This window comes from Maylandia zebra, linkage group LG7 (genome assembly GCF_041146795.1).
Source record: "Maylandia zebra isolate NMK-2024a linkage group LG7, Mzebra_GT3a, whole genome shotgun sequence".
NCBI classification, from domain to species: Eukaryota; Metazoa; Chordata; class Actinopteri; order Cichliformes; family Cichlidae; genus Maylandia; species Maylandia zebra.
In genome coordinates, this window is record NC_135173.1 from 49,653,975 (window position 1) to 49,672,825 (window position 18,851).

Genomic DNA, 18,851 nt, shown 5'->3' on the forward strand with positions numbered 1-18,851 from the left:
CGCTGTGGTAGTAAGGCCACGTTCACGCCAAACATCCTGGATCCACCTGAGCTAAACCAGTGCCTCTTAGCCTTATGTTACCAAAAAAAGTGTTTCCAGTATTCATCAGGCTTCTTTTTATGTTCATGTCCAAGTATTCCACCTAGAAATTATAGTTTGTTTCCGTGACCACAGGTTTTCTTACCCGTGTCCATTTATTTGTTAAAGTCTGTCAAATTAGATTTTTCAGGCACGCTTGCCAGCTGCATATGTTAACATGTCACAGTCAGCTCATTATTTAGCTTGAAAGAGAAGCTTTTATAATACCAGGTCAGACCTGGTATTTATTATTTATCAGGTGCTCTGTGACCTGTTCATAGATGGCCCCCTGATATGGCAGGAAGCATCATACTGAGAAGGCCAAGCACCATACTGCACCACCAAACTCCTGCTGAGTGTCGGTCAATAGGCAAAAATCGCCTGTCGTGACCAGCCATCATAGTTCATTCCTGCACACCACACTGGTAAAGGAGAAGTGTTGGGACAGTTTAATTTAATGATGTCAACTGGTAACATGTGATTTAAAAAAAAAAAAAAAAAAGTTAGATCAACCCAGAAGATTAAAGTTGTGCACACAACACTCAACAACTGAAACTTAACTTTAAATAAAAAATAGCAAGTTCAGGTAACAGGTTGTAAATTCAAGTTGACAGAAACCCAGAAATAAAACCACCGTCACAGAAAGCTGAGTGAGAATCATCTTAAATATTGCATTAGCTCAACTACAACTCCGATACCTATTTACAGTGCAGGACTCCAGGACACTACGTCTAGTACTTTATAGCCCACAAGTCGATGTCTTTTAAGCTCAGTTCAGCTGTCTTACTCAATGCACGTAGGTTGAAGCAATAGCACTAAGAGTATAGTTTCAAAACTGTGTTTTGTGAGACGGCATGTCAATAGTTTTCTTGCACATAAAATTTGAAAACAAAAATATTCTAAAAAGCAGGGGCTGCAGAGTGGTGCAGTGATTGGCGTTGTTACTGTTACCTCAAAGCAAGAAGTTATAGGGTTTGAATCCAGACCGGAGCCTTTCTGTGTGGAGTTTACATGTTCTGCTGGTGCTGCTGTCAGCTTTCTCTTGGTTTCTCCCACAGTCCAGAAACAAGCAGGTTTTAGATTAATTGGTGATTCTAAATTGTCCGTAGGAGGTTTCTCTCCCTGCACTACGACACACCCCATCTCTTGCCCTATAATAGTTGGGATAGGCTCCAGCTGCCCACACGAACCTGACTTGGATAACAGTAAGAGGATGGGTGGATTAAGCTACGTCCACAATGAAGCGCATCAACTTTGAAGTCGACAGCTGGTCACTTTCAGTCTCCAGTTGCCTGGGTGACCCTCTGATGTGTTTACCATGTAAGAGCTAAAGTCAGGCCCTCACACCAGCCACACGGAGTCCTGCCAGGTCCCAGTGTCCTCATGTAATGGCCCATCTCCTCATGTCTTCTCTTTACTTTTGAGAGTGTGCTAGGAGACTCGGCCAAGACTTTTGTGAAAGCATGTTTTGATGTGCTATGATGCAACCTGAAATGACTGGAGGTATAGTCTCAGTGATAAGGAGAGAGTAATGGTCACTATCTGAAAAAACATTCCCTTTTTGGGAGTTGTCTTGTTGTTGTTGTAATTTGCAACTGATGAGCAGATGAAATGGATGTATAACGATTTATGCTTCTTAATTGGACACTGACTTTGTGTTATCCTGCGATGCCCCCTTTATTTCTTGAGCATTGTATTATTAGTGTATTGTTAACAATTTAATGCATGTAACACAGCATGAGAAACCAGGCTTAGTCCATTTTATGCTTTATGTAAAATTATAAATTAACATGCAGCAAAAAGCAAGTTTTTCTTGGAAAATCTGCTTGATCATGGTGCTGGTTTGTCCTATGTTCCATATATACACACACACATATGACCAGTAATATCTGCAAATTGATCAGTGGATATATTTCCCTGCTTGACCTTTGCTAGTTTTTTTTTAAAAGTATGTTACTTTAACTTAAAAAAAAATACTATTGTCATATTGCAAGTTAATAAAACCCCAAATAAAATATATATGGATGGTAATTATTTATTTTCATGTGACAAATGTCCAGTTTTAGCTCTAAATATATTTGTTGTTGTAGCGCATTTGTAATGCCCTCAGATATGTATGTATATAATTACATACACATGTGTGTGTGTGTGTGTGTGTGTGTGTGTGTGTATGTATAGGGAGAGAGAGAGTGAGAGACATATTAAAGTCAATTACTAATTAAATGTGTAGGTGGCAACTGTTCACATGAATGTAGAGAGGGGAAAAAGGTGATAATGGTGACAATCAAAATCACGGGGGTGGCTTTACTCCTCCTGTTTCATGTCCTGTACCTTTTTCTTGTTTCCCACTCTGTTAACAGAACACTATCTTATTTAATTATGCAAACATCTCATGTCTGATGATGCACGTAGGCTTTTTAAAGGACAGTTAAGAGAAAACAGAATGTACACCTGTGTCTGGAATGGTCTCTTCCACTATTCTGCTAGCCTCCTCTGAATGAGTCATCCAGCTGGCTCCTCATTGGATAAGACCATGCCATCCCTAGGGATTGCCTTGCAGAGGCAGAAAGGCCTTGCTTCCATTCACAGAAACACTGGTATGCCAGCCTGCTATTTCATTCACATAAAAGACTAAAAACTGCATGCCTTTTTTCTCTTGTCCACTGCTCCGTTTCTGCTTTGTCTTTTTGCCGTCACTTTTGATTTGCGAGGGCTTTCCTTTTTTCCCCCCTGCTTCTGTGTTTGCCTTTGTTTCTGAGGCGAGAAGGCAGACGTGCTGTCTTCTTCTTCTTCTTTTTTTTTTTTCCTTTTGCCAGGCAGGAAAGGGATTGGGAGGGACTGCAGTGCGAAATCTGCAGCACAGTGAGAGTGGAAGCTGCTTATGAATGAGTGTCAGTCTTTCGCCGTTGCTAGATGCTCTTGAGGACATTTTATATGAATGTGTGCTTTCTGCTGCCGGGAGACAAAGATGCTTCATTGCTGTTGGTTTTAAGGAGACTCTGAAGCTTTTTTTCCCCTTTTATCCATCTGGCTATTTCATTGACTTATCTGCCTGAGAAACATGCCGTTCAGAATGTGTTTGTTTGAGTCGTATCATTCATGCAGTTCAGCCTGGACCAGTTGCTGGGTATTTTAGAGTGGCTGTGAATCTGTTTCTGCTTCATTGTTGAACTGTTTGCTATTGCAGATTGTCAACATTTTTAGGCTTAAAAAAGTAAAATTGCTTTAGTCTTTATATATATAATTGATGCTCGAATATAAATAGCTGTGGAAATAACTGGTGGTAGATTTTGGTGAGTGGTCCAGGACTGATGTCTGCTCACAATATGCAATTATACTTGAACATGGGCAATATATTAATGTTTCACCTATTTCCAATCATACTAAAATTTTGCAATATTGCTTCTCTTGATGATTTATGAAGATTTCTTTTGCATCATTTTAAGGTGAATCTTTATTTTTCTTTAAATAGAAATGTCTATTTTATTTTTGTGCCATAAGATTTTGACAGGCGCTTCGATTTAGCTGTGAATTGAAAGGATGTTTTCATTACATATTTCACTTCATTTACTGTCATCTAAGTGATTAGTTTATGGTGTGTCATCCTTTTATCAAACTTTTATTAGGTCGTCAGTTTTATGGCACTGTTCAAGACGCAAATTCCAGCAAAATATGAATGATTACTTCACGAAGTTACTAAGACAATCAAGTTACCTCTCATCCCTCATTTCCTTTTCACAGAAAAACAAATAAGAAGAAAAGAATTATGGAGAATGAATATGAGACTGGGGAATATAAAAATTGATTGGTTCTAGTGTGCTGTAAGTGGGAGGTTTTTTTTTCCCTCTCCCTCCAACAGGAAGTGATTTGCAGTGTTCAGCAAGCCTTTTGTTGAGAAGGTTTTCTCAGATCAGTGAGTCATGCTTTAGCTCTGAGCCGGCAGGCAGGCAGCAGTCAGTAGAGGGTATTTGCTCTTCCCTTGCAGTGTCCGTGATCATCAACAACACAGATCTTTTTCTGTTCTTAACTTTTTGGATTTTGAGCTAGGAATCAGCAGCAGCGTCACTGCTGGAAACTAAAAGCTGCACCACAACACTGGAAGCCTTTTAGAGACCTTTCCATCCTTTCCCCCCCTCCCTCTGCTTCAGTGTTGTTTCCGTGGATTGTGTCTGTATATTTTTCCTCTGACGGATTGGATTGCAGCTCTGGATTTTACAGAGAGCAGATTGGACTTTGGCGACAACAGCAGCAGCAGCAGCAGCAGCAGCTCAACACAACCACCACTGTAACCTCAATAGAGAAAATTACAGTCAGGTGGCCTGTGATTGCTAAAAAGGCGTTTGCTGCCTACCGTTGCTGCTATGTTACAGGAGAGGGTAATCAGCACCGCTCAGCCACGTCTGCCAGCACGCTTGTGAACGAGGCAGGCTGTGCGTGTTGGTTGGTGGAGAGAGGGGAGAGAGCAAAGAGAGAGAAGGGTATGCTTCACCGTACCAAATACAACCGCTTCAGAAATGAGTCAGTAACATCCGTCGATGAGCTTCTTCACGGCCTGACCATGAACCCCAAGGTCTCGGCCACCCCCCAGTCTGCAGCCGAGACGTCTTACACACCCCCGACTGAGGTTCAGCCCTCCTCCGCCACCGCTCCTTCCAGCAACCCCACCGGCCATGGCTCTGACCACCTGGAAGATGGAGGCACCACCCTCTGTACGCTCATCAACAAGGTGTCCGGCCTGAAATTCAGCAACTCCGGCAGCTTGCTCGGCATAAAGGGTCTGCCCTCGGCCGTTAAGGACCTGGCTGTGTCAAAGCTGCAGGGGGGTGGGGGATCAGGCTCAGGCTGCCCGAGTCCCAGCGCAGCGGCAGCCTCTGGTGCGGGTGTCTCTCTGTGCAGTTTGGCCTCCCATTCAACCCCCTGTTCACAGCTGGAGCCATCTGTCAGCATGAGCAAGAAGAGCAGGCTGGATGAGCACCAGCCCAGCGGAGAGGACTGGAATCCAGGTGGAGGCGGTGGACTGGTGAGCAAACCCTCCAAAGGATGGCTAGACTCAAACGAGAAGATCTCTGGTCCCGGAGTCACATACATTGTTAAGGTTGGTGGACTCACTCTTTCCCCTCACTCGTTTTGTTCTTTGTTCATCCCAGTCATTTTCCCATTCTCTCTTTTCTTTGAATGAGTCGAGTTTTAGCTACCTGCAAGTGGGGGTGGGTGGGGTGGGAATAATGTAGTTTCTCACAACATGCCCTTGAGTGGGTGTATGTAGGCTGGGTGAAATAGCAGCAACCGGAAAACTGGCACTGAATAATTCAGGAAAAAAGGAGAAGGTCACCATTAAGGGGAAAAGTAGAGGAAAAGCTCATAATGGCAAAACAAAAACGGTAATTATCAATGTGAACATTGTGTAAGCATTTACATTTCTCCGATATTTTGGCCAGTCTCATGTATACAGAGAGGCAACGTTATGCTTTTGTAACCATGGTGATGAGTTATTTCTGTACATTGTGCACCTCTGTGGCTGCTTTAGCTTGCCAACAGTGAATGGGTTGAATGGGAAAAAATATTCGGAGCATCCTCGTCTTAACACACTTATCACTGGCTGCTGTTACTGTTGTCCAACCATCGTACATCATTTAAAGGTGAGCAAGTTGGCGCACAACTACAGGAGCTGCGAATGTCATCATGCCGGCAATGAGTCACTAGCATAAGGAGTGATGATGCAGAGTCCTGGCTCTTTAAGGTGTGAAAGGGGGGGGAGAACATTTTTACTGGGTGAAGTAAAGGAATAATTTTGCTATTTTTTTCTGCCTTGTCTTGTACTGCAGTGCAAAGAGAAATGCAGCTTTTTGGAGAAAATGAAAATTGAGGCCATCACTGCCAGGGGAAATGTGTTATCTTCCAAATCAAGTTACGATTGCCATCATATGACACCTACTACAGCTAGCCCAAACAAAGCCTACAGTATCTGTGACCAGCGTGACATTCCATTAACTGCATTAAGGCAGAGAGCACTTATTTGTCCAGTCAATGCCGCTGAAAGCAGCCACACTGTGAGAGGGGAAATGGGTCTGTCCTGTGCTCACCCTCCACCCCCGGCTTTCCCTGTGGTTTCAGTCCCGTGTGTATTGAGTTCAACGTGGTGTTCTGCTCACAGCACTTTTAATTAGCGTCATGTGGTCACTCCTCGCACATCACGCACCATTACCCCCAAGCGGCATTGACTGACAGTGATGCTGTTTACACTCTCACTTTTATCTCGTACTAGTGTTGTGTTTTTAAAAAATAGAAAAAAAGAAAAGAAATGCACATTAGATATGATAAGGTTTTCTGGTAGCAGATTTAACAGGGGTCTTTCCTAGTATTTCATTGTGTTTTTAGGAAGGTCAGAGTTCAGGCTATATGCAAAGCACTGTCTGTGTAGGTTCTGAGTCATCCAGGTCACGAATGATTGAAAAGAAGGCAAGTAGACTTTTTCAAGTTAATGAAAATCAAGTTGTCGTTTCTTCCAAGTACTCAAGGCTAGCACAAGCCTACCACTGTACTTACAGGAGCAATATGTGACAAATACTAACAAAATAATATGTATAGAATTGGTTATACTGTATAATATGTTCACATAAACAATAAAAGAAATACAGAATAGTAAAGCTGTAATTAACCGATCACTTTCTACATTTCTTAGATCTGCTTTCTTTGCATTTCAGAACCAAATAACACTGACGTATCGATTGTTTGCAAAGCTGATGTGGCAAACGTGTGCTTGGCCACCTGATCAACATAAATCCAGTCCTTTATATTTATTAAATTATGTTATTATTCCTGACCACATTGCCGCATTGCAAAAGTTGTATCCCATAAATGTTTTACTGCCTAAAACCCCCCCAACGATTCTTACATGATTATTTGATTATTAAATTCAATTGCAACCAATGAATTATTCTTTTTTATTGATCACATGCATTATTTCCTGGACCTGATTATCCTGTCTAGACTGTACAGAAGCAATACAGTCTCAAAGCAGTCTGTGTAAAGTTGAAACTTTTTATCCACCGATTCCTGTTTTTGGACACAAATGTTCCCTTTTTTCATGATTCTGAACATAAATATACAAACATTTTCACCTTTAAAATAGGGGAAAGAAGCCACACTTGAAGGTGGGCGTTCAGTTGTCAGGACGATTCCTCCCAAGAGTCTCAAGAAAAAAGATGCTGCAGACACTAAATATACTTCATGTTAAAAGAGTAGTTTAAAAATTGTGCATGCTGTCATGAAAAGTTGGGGCAATTTGTGTTTGTGAGCACAAACCAATGGATTTTTCACACTTTTCATACAGAAGAAATTTTTAGATAATGCACACAATAAACACCGTAGCAAAAGCAGGTTTAGACAATGCAATATACAGTATGACTTAAATATTTAGAAATGTTTGAAATTAATTACAGTTTGTATTATTATTATTATTTTTAATCTAGATCACTTGGAAACCTAGTTAATCCGAAATTCAGTTTTAGAGTTTTGGTTATGTGCGTTCTTATACAACATAAGGGAATATAAACCCTGCGTGAGCTCAGAATAGAGCTCTGCTAATTTTAGAAGTGCTTGATGTATTTTTGGCCCTGCTAAAGCACGCACTTCAAACACACCCTTATAAAAATAGAGAACATAGGCAATTTGAGAATGTCACGTTGACAAAATAATATTTTTGTTTGAGCGCAAAATGCTGAGCAGAAAGACACAGAGTTATAAAAGGAAATTTATGATTGTAACAAGTTAGTTTCTTGAACTGGCTCTTTTTAAAGGCCAGAGTGGAAACACTGATGTGTCTGGAAGTCTGTTTTGTTTACAGAGAAATTCAAAATATGATTTTAAAAGTGATGGAACTCATCAGCACCAAATGTTCCTGGCCTGTGCATGAGCTGTTGCAGTCTGGTTCTGGAAATGATTTGATTATTTAAAAGGAAACTTTTAATGGTGAATAAACCTTGACTTGTTTTATTTCTAAGTTAGCATCAACTTTGGCTTCATTAAATTTAACTTTGTAAACTTCTTCTATGGCTGGATGCTTTTATTTTTAACTAGAAAACCATCTGCTTGGTCATGAAACAAACTGTTGTTGTAATTTGGGTGTCGGTCTTCCTGCAGCTCTTTTTTTACAAAAGCATACATTGAAAAATAATTATTTTAATTTGTTTTGTTCAAAAAGGATCTCAGATTTCACCATTATCTTTAATTATACTACATAAATACTAGCTAGCTACTTTTTTGGGTACACCTGTTTAACTTTTTGTCCTATATAATCACGCATTTAGGCATCTAGACATGGTCCAAGAGACCTGCTGAAGTTCAAACCGAGCATCAGAATCATAAAGAAAGGCGATTTAAGTGACTTTGAATGTGGCATGGTGGTTAGCGTGAGACAGGCTGGTCTGAGTATTTGAGAAACTGCTGATCTACTGGGATATTTCCACATCACCATCTCTAGGGTTTATATATCAAATGAGCAGCAGTTGTTTGGTGAAAATGCCTTGTTAATGTCAGATGTCAGAGGAAAGTGTTGTAACTGCTGTGAGCTGAGAGGGAGGCAACAATAACTCAAATAACCCTTTGTTACAGCCAAAGTATGCAGAAGAGCATATCTGAATAGCAGAAGACCACACTGGTGCCACAGCTGTCAGTTAATAACAAATAACTGAGGCTACAGTTAACACTGACATTAAAATCGGACAACAGAAGATTGGGAAACTTTTGTCTCTGTTTCTGCTGCAATATTTAGATGGAGTACAGCGACAGATTGGTGACGTGTCCAGGGTGTACCCTGCCTCTCACTCTATGATTGCTGGAATAGCCTCCTGCCACCTCTGAGGAATGTTTTCAGCCCCTCACTGAGTCTATTCCTCAAAGAATTAAGACAGTTCTGAGACCAAAAGGTGGTCCTACCAGGAGTTAGCAAGATATAGCTATTGAACTGGCAAGTGAGCGTTTAAAAAGTTAGAGAAACTCAATATTTTATTTCCTTTCCAAACAAATACAATCTCTTCATCTCAAACTTAATATAGTTTTTTTTTCAGAGTAGGTAACAATAACTTGACTTAAATGGCCCCGCTGCTTTTGAAAGTCATGCATGCGTCACAAGTTTTAATAACTGTATCATGCCTGATGTTAAACAATGGGTCCATTTCTTTCCTTTCTAGAACAAGCCCCTTGTGTCAAAACTTGTGTGTGTGGTGATTTTGTATGCTCTTAAAGACTGCAGTAATTTTTTTTTTTTTTTTTTAGGCCTTGAAAGGTAACACAAAGATTTGTTTTGTGCATAATGATGTGTAGTCTTTGTTTATTTCACACAGGGTTTTCATTCTTACTTTGCAGTATCTGGGCTGTATAGAAGTCCTGAGGTCGATGAGATCCCTGGATTTCACTACAAGGTCACAAATAACAAGGTATGTTCACACATTTATATTTCTTCAAGGACAAGACAAGTTGAAATTAAATGGATTCTTGCTTATGATGAGAGTTTTTAATTTGATAAAATACTTAAACAGCCACACACACACACACACACACACACACACACACACACACACACACACACACACACACACACACACACACACACACACACAAATTGTTCAGCAATGAACAATTTCCACATTTAAAACTATTTAAATCCATTACTTTATTTCTAATAAACAACTGAAACACATCAATGGCAAAAGGATGTGGGGGTGTCAAACATCCATCCCTTCATTCGCTTCCTCTTGTCCTTTTCAGGGTCACGGGTGGCGCTGGGGCCTATCCCAGCTGTGGTGTCAAACATGTTCAATCTAAATAAAACAAGGTTAAAAAAAACACTTTTAGTTAAACACATTTAAGTACGTCTTAAGAAAAATAAGTGCAGCAAAGAAATGCCACTGTAGTAACTTTTTCCTGTAAATTTACTGTAAAAACAAAACAAAACAAGAACAAAAAGATAGAATATGTCATGGTCCGGAGTCTGTGACTCCGTGTTTATGTTTAGTTTATTATCATTCTGTGGTTTACCTTGGGTGTTTGTACTCTTCTGTTTCATGGTTCATGTTCCTATGTTCTGTGTCCCCCAGTCTGTGTTAAGTTGGTGTGTTATGTCATTACGTGTATGTTTCCTGTTTTACTTTGAAGGTCCGTGTCTGTTCTCAGTGTGTTCAGTATACTTTTCCCCTGTCTCGTCAGGTCGGATTACTCCCAGCTGTGCCCTCCTTTTGTGTCTCATCCCCTCGTTATCCTTCTGTGTACTTTAACCTCGTGTCTGCCTCTGTTAGTTGCTGGTTCGTCTGTGTTGTTTCCCCTCGGTCTCCCTGCATCTCTCCATGTGTATTTCCCCGGACCTCCCTGCATCTTCGTTTCTGGTTTGTTTTGTTAGTTTTACCCAGTTTAGGTTCCAGTTTCATGTTCCCAGTGCCTTTGCTGTTTGTATTTCCCTCGTTAATAAATACTCACCTGCACCATAGCTGCCGCGTCCTGGTCCTAAATAATTCCACACGGCTTGCCCCGGCAAACCGTGACAGAATAGAAGAAAATATTAACAATAAAATGCCATATCTTTATTTTTTATCAGTTACTTTTTTACTTTGATGATTTATAGCAGGCCCAGGTTTTATCCACATCAGCAGTATTTGCATATTTTCATTGTCAGATAGTATTGAAGATGTGGTTTCAGCACCAGTATTCATATGACACCAGACCTAAAATGATATTTCACAATCCTAATTTTTATGTCATTGTTATTGAATTGACATTTTGTGCTGTATGATAAAAATAATAAATTCATAATAATTAAATAAATAAAGAAATTAACAATTTTAAAAAAATGAAAAATGATGCTATAACCGTATGTTGAATATAAAGAATACTGTGAAAGTGTAAGTGCAACATCTGGTTTCTGAAAAGTGAACCAATTTACAAACACATAAGAAAAGTAGAGAAATACATTTTATGATCCAACCGATGAAAGAGTGCTGAAATAAGCACCCTCACATGCTGAGGTTAATAAAACTGCTCTTTCTTACATCTGTTGGTAGGAATTACATACAAGTGACTAACTTAGATAGCAATTATTACTGAACCTTTAATGTGATTTTTTTTTTTTTTTACCAGTTTGGTTTCTAAGAAATAACATAGCATAACATAACAATCATAGGACAATAAGAGATTAGTCACTATTAACAAAATATTTTGTATATTCATTTCAACTGTCAAACTCATTGAAAAAAAAAATGCATCCAAACATTTGCTGTCAGTATCTAGAAAAATATAATTGCTTGTGGCCAAATGTATTACATCATTAAACTTCTCACTAATAGATGCATTGATTTTTTTGTATTAAGCCAATTTTGTATTAAACAATATTTGAACAAAATGTTCACCTTCTACCATGCCTTACATGCCTGCACAATGAAACTTGCATGAAGAAAATGGTACATTTAAAAATGTAACATTTTAAGGTTATATGACTTTAGAGTACATTTAGGATGCACATTTTGTTTGCATGGAATTTTCTGCCTCTGAAATCCTTGACCGATGTGCAGTGAGGCAAAGGGCGGCGGGCGAATCGGTTCGTGTCATGTCTACTTTTCTGCTTGACTTCCTGAAGTTGGTAACATTAGCTAACACAGAGTAGCAGGCTTTCTCTCCTTCTCTCTGCCACTGTGTGTTTGTGTGCTTATGTTTCTCTCTAATATGGAGAGGCATGGCAAAAAAAGACATACAGAGAGAGACGTGTTCAGATTTCCCTTCAATGCATTTCAAGAGTATTTGTAATATATCCTATTGTGCAAAACAAAACACTGCAATGCTGGGTTTTGTTTTGTTTGTTTGTTTGTTTGTTTTATTTAAATCTCTATGAGCCAAAGTCATTTTATCAAAATGTAATTATCTGTAGTTTTTTGGTCAAACTTTCAAAAACTGAGTGAGGAGCATCAGTATCAGTAACTTCCAAAACAAAGCTCACGCTCATGCTAACAGTTCTGTTCACCTTATATTTATTATATTTATCATTTTGACTTAGCACGTTAGCATGCTAACAAATTAAAACGAAGCTCAAAGCATAGTTGAGGCGCTCAGTTTATGTTTCCATTTTAAAACATTTTATCATAGAACAAAGTAGTGGACTAATTAAAATGTTGATGGTACTACATGAAAGGGACTTTGGGAGTTTGTATCCTTGGGGCATTATGAAAGTTAGGGGAACTCAAACATGTGAACCTCATGTTGGTCTTAGAAGAAAGAATATATATATATTATGATAGCTGACTGTTTTCATTATTAACAATTTGCCTTTCAAAACAGTTTGCATAGAGATAGAAAGGAACTAATGGACACTGAAGCATATGACCTGCAGCAAAGGTCCCCCTGAAAATCAAACAATGATCATGCCATGCAGGCATGCCATCTGTGCCTTAGCCATAAGCATCATGGGATGCCCATCCCAATCATAAGCCAAGCTGGTTGCACAGCTTTTCGGATGACGGGGTTGGTTGAAAGAATTGGAAGAGCTGTCATTAAACTTTATGCACACATTCAGGTTCCCAGAGGATGAATCATGCCAACTTTGTTGATGTGTCACCTACTGCTCCCGGGAGGTTCAAATTTTCAGTGCACTGCCACAAGGTTGATGTTGTGGTTTTGGAAACTAGAAAAACTATTTTGTAGATCTGAATAAAAAAACCAAGTTTCCATCAACCTCCGCTGGACCTTGTGTTGCGTGCCAATAATCATTTATAAGCATGCTAGACTAAAATTTAAAGAAATGACAAATATGTCGAACTTGCTGAAGATTACTGCACTAACATCATCACTGTAGGCATGTTTGTGTGAAGAGGTTTAGTACCAAGTTACAGAATACGTTTCTTGTGTATGATTGGGATGATTAGTTACTGCAAATACAATCAAAATTACAAGTTCATCTTCTTCTTGCCCTCCTTCTAGGGAAGCCATCAGCCTGGTGTGTGAGGCTGTTCCAGGGACCAAAGGAGCTCTGCGGAAGAGAAAGGTAGCTTGCATGGATGTACAGAATGGGAGGGAGGGAAGAAGGATAAAAGAATGGCATAATCACTGGAAAAGTAATGCCCACTCCATGAGACCTGAATGTTAGTAAGATATATAGTAGCTGGAAAAATAGGAAATGGCATTACATATTAATTTACCCATGCACATTCTATATATAGCGTCCCATCTCTATGTTTCCTTTCCTTCCTTGGTTTATATAAAAAGAGAGGGAAAATAAAGAGGGAGAGAGGGGGAGATTAGAGAAGAGAGAGGCTGAGGAGAGAAGAGGGAGAGATGAAGAGGTATGGGACTGTGTGCGTGGGTGTAGCTCCAGCCCACGATGCACTGCACACCGCACACAGTGCTTAGTGACTCATGTAGCGCACAATATCTGTGATTAGGACGCCAAGCTAGTGTGTGTGTGGGTGCGCATGTATATGACCGTCTGTATTCTGTGTGTGCGTCCACAGCCTGTGAGGATCTGTGTCTTAATGTGGGGTGTGAAATGAAGCATTGCTCTCCTCTCTAGAGCTTGTTCAAATGTCAGGGAAGAGTACATAACACAAAATCCAAGCAGGCTAGTTTTTCTTCCTCTTAGAATCGATGTATGGTATAAGGTGCTGCTGGTTTGGCTGTGTGACAGACACACGCTTGTGACATCAGCTTCACGCTGAGAATTTTGAATGGGTTTTGACTATTTTTTCTGGCTTCTTTGAATCCTACCTTTATCGGACATATCCTGTCCAACACTTTACAGTCCTGTTTGTCTTTCTTACTGACAAAACATCTGCCTGGATTTCCGTGCAGGAGGAGAGCACATGTTTGTGTGTTTGCAACAATCATGTTACCACAGATTTTATGCAGTTGCACTTCAGTTATGCATCAGTGAACTATGTAAAGGAACTGTTTTATGTTTAAGAGAAAAAGCCAGCAGCTGGTTAGTGCACCTTTGCAGAAACAGTGGAAACTGCCCAAAGGAAACTAGTAGAGGTTTAAAAAAGTACCAGGATGCAAACAATTCCAGAGCCTTCATGTTTGTTGGGGAACTTCTAAGGTGCTCGTCTTCTGATTTTGTTACCTTCCAAGTCTCTATTCTAGGCTAAATCAGTTTTGTTTTATTTGTGTCTTATTGTGTCTGATCCTTACAGCCACCATCCAAAGCTCTGTCCAGTATTTTGGGGAAGAGCAATCTGCAGTTTGCCGGCATGTCCATCAACCTCAACATCTCCACAAGTAGCCTCAACCTGATGACCCCTGACTGCAAACAGGTCAGTCGGGATCTTTGTTAACAATTACAGAACATGTAGTAGAAATACATAATACTACTACCAATATTAAAACTGCTGCTTAAGACAATTACATCAAGGAAGTGAGTTGTTTTGTTTTTTTAAGAGTTTTAGAGTTTAAGAGGCAAACAGACAGGAAGAGACTAGCAGGAATGTGACAACCAGAGACCAATAAAAGTCAAGGCAGTATAATCCCTGGCCATGTACCTAGTTATAGTTATTCCAACTTTGAGGGGAGTGATTGATCCACCTAACACCTAATATAGCTACAAGGCTACAAATTATGTTGCAGTTTCCCTTAAATGCTAGAACACCCCTCTAATCTTTGATTTGATTGTTTGTAGTTTCTGATAGGAAAAAGCAAGATCCTAATACACCCTGGTACAAAAGGAAATAGAAGTATAGACAACCACAGAAAACTAAAACTAAAAACAAACTAAAAGCCGAAGCCATGTGAAGCAATGGCATGTTGGAGTTCCCCTTGAATTGTTGCGTGGCCATGTAGTTCACCTACGATAAATATTTAGGAGAATGAATTGTATTGTATTGTATTGTTGTTGCACCTCATGAATACGAACATGTATGTGAAAGATGTCTTTTACAATCCAGACCTACAAGCTAGCAAAATTAGCAACAAGCGGGTGTTTGTAGGCTGCTGGACAGCCGATCCAAGCAACCACAAACCAACTTTTAATGAAGTTTGAATAAAGCATGAGCTTTAGAAACCCAACGAAAAACATCAAACTATGAGAGTTCGATATGGAAAAGGCAAGTTATTGTTAGGCAACACTGCAGTTAATTAGCTGCAGCATAAATCTGTTCAATGTAATCTATTTAAAAGAATATCCAGAGATTTAGTAAAAACAAAAATCTGCAGGCAAGAACACAGCATTGAGTCTAAAATAGCAGTTTAGCAGTTCCTAGAATATTTCCAAGGAAATACCTGTACAATAACACATTTTACACATGTCATGATTCAGACTGCAATGCCATGAAACTCAGGTTCTCTCCGGGTATTTGAACAAACAGCTGTTTCAACTGGCTGAACACAGTGGAAAGAGGGCTAAAGTTACCGACACCTTAATGAACTTGGAAACAGCTGGTGTAAAGACCAAAAAAAACCCGACACTGGCACGTTGTGAAACATGCTTGAAACCTCAGAAATAACTGCATTTTATTTTTATTTTATTTAGCATTTTCACTGGAATGGCTCCATGGTATAGTGATTCTAACATTCACCTAACAAGTGAACGAAAGATAGGAGCATATTTTAGTTTTACTGCTAAGAAGTTTTAAGGGGATGAAGGGCAGCTTTTAAAGAATTATTTTTATAAAAGAACAGATGGTGAAATTCAAATTTTATCATTTCATCAGTACACATGAGAACATAGTGACTTCATGTATGCTTGTATGTATGCATTACCATGTGATAACACGTATGCACTGTATTTTCTTCTTGACAGATTATAGCCAACCATCACATGCAGTCCATTTCCTTTGCATCAGGTGGAGACCCTGTAAGTACTCAAATAACAGAATAGGATATAATTTTTAAAAAAATACTTGAAATTTGACTTTAAAAACACTACATTTTGTTAAAGATGTTTAAAAATTATCTTAATACAATTATAAGTGCTGTTTTAAGTACGGGCATGCTTTACACTGCCAATCAGATATTTTATTTTAATGGAATGTATTATAAAATTCTACACTATATCTTTCTAATTTTTATAATTCTGTTTGTTTTATTTTATTAGTTTTAATTATATCAGTGGTATTTTACAAGATGTATCATTCATTACAGGATACAACAGATTATGTTGCCTATGTAGCAAAGGACCCAGTTAACAGAAGAGGTGAGCATTCATTGATTAAACGCTCTGCAGACTTGCAGCGTCATGCTTATGAAAATGTGTTGCTGTGACTCTTGTCAGCGTGCCACATCTTGGAGTGCTCTGATGGACTAGCCCAGAACGTCATCAGTACCATCGGCCAGGCCTTTGACCTTCGCTTCCAGCAGTACCTGCAGTGTCCCTCAAGCAAGCTGTCGTCCACACATGACAGGTGAGATAAAAACAGCGCATCACAAAGTACCTGTTCACTAACACAAGAAAATATAGAAGGTGATAATTTTATCAAATACAGCACAGCAATGCAGTACAGTGTTAAGTTTCATGACTGAAGTGTTCATTCAGGGTATTAAACATGGAGGAGTTACCTTGGACGGAGGAAGAGGAGGAGTCAGCAGAGCACCCTTACTATAACAACATCCCCGGGAAGATGCCTCCCCCTGGAGGCTTCATTGACACCAGGCTGACCAATCAAAATGCAGATGGTTGCCAGGTACAGCTTAGTTTAACTTTGTGTTTCTTGTGTAAACAAACGTATACAAATTGATTGGCTATTTTTAATGTGTCATCCTGTGTCCTGATATATGGGGAAGAAATCAGAAGGATATAAACAATATTTTCAAATGATACAAAATAGTGTCACTTTTTTTCATTGATGTTGTTTGACAGTTTCTGTGATTATGGCACAATGCACACTCCATGACCAGAGATTCACCTCTTTTATATTCCTGTCATATTCCTTTCTAAGCATGTTTCCAGTATTCTATATTGTCAGTGTACCTAATGATAATACCTCTAAATTATAAGGTGTCTTAAAAACTGTAATCTCCAATAGTTTGGAAGCTTATTCTGGCAGCTCTAATGGTCATGCTCAGGACACTTAGTCTTGTTGGACCCACTGCAGTTACATTGGTGATTTTGTTTACACATAGCAGTTGTCTGATTTTAGCCTAAATTGCTGGGTGCCATTTAGACATTTTTCAAGATCTCAGTTAAATGGAAACTTGCCCAATGAGATCCTGCTGAAATCATGAATATACACTCACTGGTCACTTCATTAGTTACACCTTACTAGTACTTGGTTGAACCCCTTTTGCCTTTATTTGAAAAAAGTAAACTTAATGTCATATTCCAGAAACCAAGTTGCGATTGAGCTTTGTGATATGGAGCATTTTCCTGCTGGAAGCAGCCATCAGAAGAGGGCACACTGTGGGTATAAACGTGGTCAGCAATAACACTCAAGCAGAATGAGTAGTTTTTGGTATTAACGGCCCAAAATTTGGATAAAAATATCCCCAACATCCCCACCAACACCACTGTAGCTTCGACTTCCTGTTTTTAGTTCACAGGAGTGTCCACCAGTGTGGTCTTCTGCTGCTAGATGCTCTTCTGCCTACCTTGGCTATAATGAGTGTTACTGTTGCCTTTATATAAACCCGAGGCAGTCTGGGCATTCTCCTCTGACCTCTGACATCAACAAGGAATTTAATCCTGAGTAACTGCTGCTCGCTGGATATTTCCTTTTGTTTTTGGACTTTTCTCTGTAAACACTAGACATGTTTTTGTGGGAAAATCCCAGTAGACCAGCAGATTCTAAAAGACTCAGACTAACCTGATTGACACCAACTACTGTGCCATGTTCTGAGTCGATTAAATCACCTTTCTTCCCCATTCTGATGCTCAGTTTGAACTTCAGGAGATCTCCTGGACCATGTTTGCATGCCTAAATGTATTGAGTTGCTGCCATGTGATTGGCTGATTAGACATTTGCGTCAACAAGCGATTCAGCAGGTGTGGCTAATACAGTGTCCAGTGAGTATATATAAAAAGTAAACAATACTTAAAATAGTCTTAAACCTTATCAACACATCATCATTTATTTCAAAATAATCTTAAATATCCAGTGTTTTTCTGCATGTCATTAGATGGGTACAGGATCTGTCGATCAGACATATTACCAAGGGCGGCAAAGCTGGGGAGATGAAAGAAAGACTTTCTTCATGCAACAGGGTAAGTACATCCACTATGCAAGATATTCAGTTCTGCAACATTTTATGCCTCCAAAAGTATAAATGATTGTTTTTTTCAAATCTCTAGGATCATTTGATATAAGTGGACTCCCAGAGACTAAAGGTCAAGCACCAAATGCAGAAGAAATGCCCACCTATGTGAACACCCAGCAGATCGATGCCCAGGTGCTCGCAGCTCTCCAGGCAGAGGCTGAAAATGTGACAAAGGGCATGGCAGCTGCAGCCAAAGAGAGCCCACAGAAGGACCTGTTTGATATGAGTAAGACTTCGTTACCTTGTATTAAAAAGTCAGTTCGTATTCAGATATTGGATATGGAAGTACTGTCTGATTTATTTTTATGGTAAACATAGTTTAACATTTGCCAGTACATTTTTATTTATTTTCACTTTTTATCTTTCATGACTTTGATGAAAATATAATTTAATGCTTGTATGATAAAGCAGTAGAAAGAAGCTGAATAGTATCTGTTGGCTTCCTTCAGAATAATACTGTAAGACGACTAGAATCAGAGTTCGTAATTATAGAGGTTTCCCAGATTTTGTTTCTCAGTGACTTAAGCTCGGCGTCATAATAACATCATGTCAGT

General features: G+C 39.3%; 1 protein-coding gene across 1 annotated transcript in view; it reads left to right on the forward strand.

The window, feature by feature from the left end:
• shc3 (SHC (Src homology 2 domain containing) transforming protein 3) overlaps nt 1–18,851 on the forward strand; it is a 30,656-nt gene that overhangs the window by 8,316 nt on the left and 3,489 nt on the right. Inside the window, exons 2-11 of the mRNA XM_004549620.3 lie at nt 3,820–5,173; nt 9,445–9,515; nt 13,039–13,102; nt 14,247–14,366; nt 15,848–15,901; nt 16,189–16,240; nt 16,319–16,448; nt 16,580–16,727; nt 18,160–18,244; nt 18,332–18,523. Of these exons, the coding sequence (XP_004549677.3) occupies nt 4,559–5,173; nt 9,445–9,515; nt 13,039–13,102; nt 14,247–14,366; nt 15,848–15,901; nt 16,189–16,240; nt 16,319–16,448; nt 16,580–16,727; nt 18,160–18,244; nt 18,332–18,523 (1,531 nt within the window). The 5' untranslated portion in view covers nt 3,820–4,558. The remainder of the gene's footprint in view (nt 1–3,819; nt 5,174–9,444; nt 9,516–13,038; nt 13,103–14,246; nt 14,367–15,847; nt 15,902–16,188; nt 16,241–16,318; nt 16,449–16,579; nt 16,728–18,159; nt 18,245–18,331; nt 18,524–18,851) is intronic.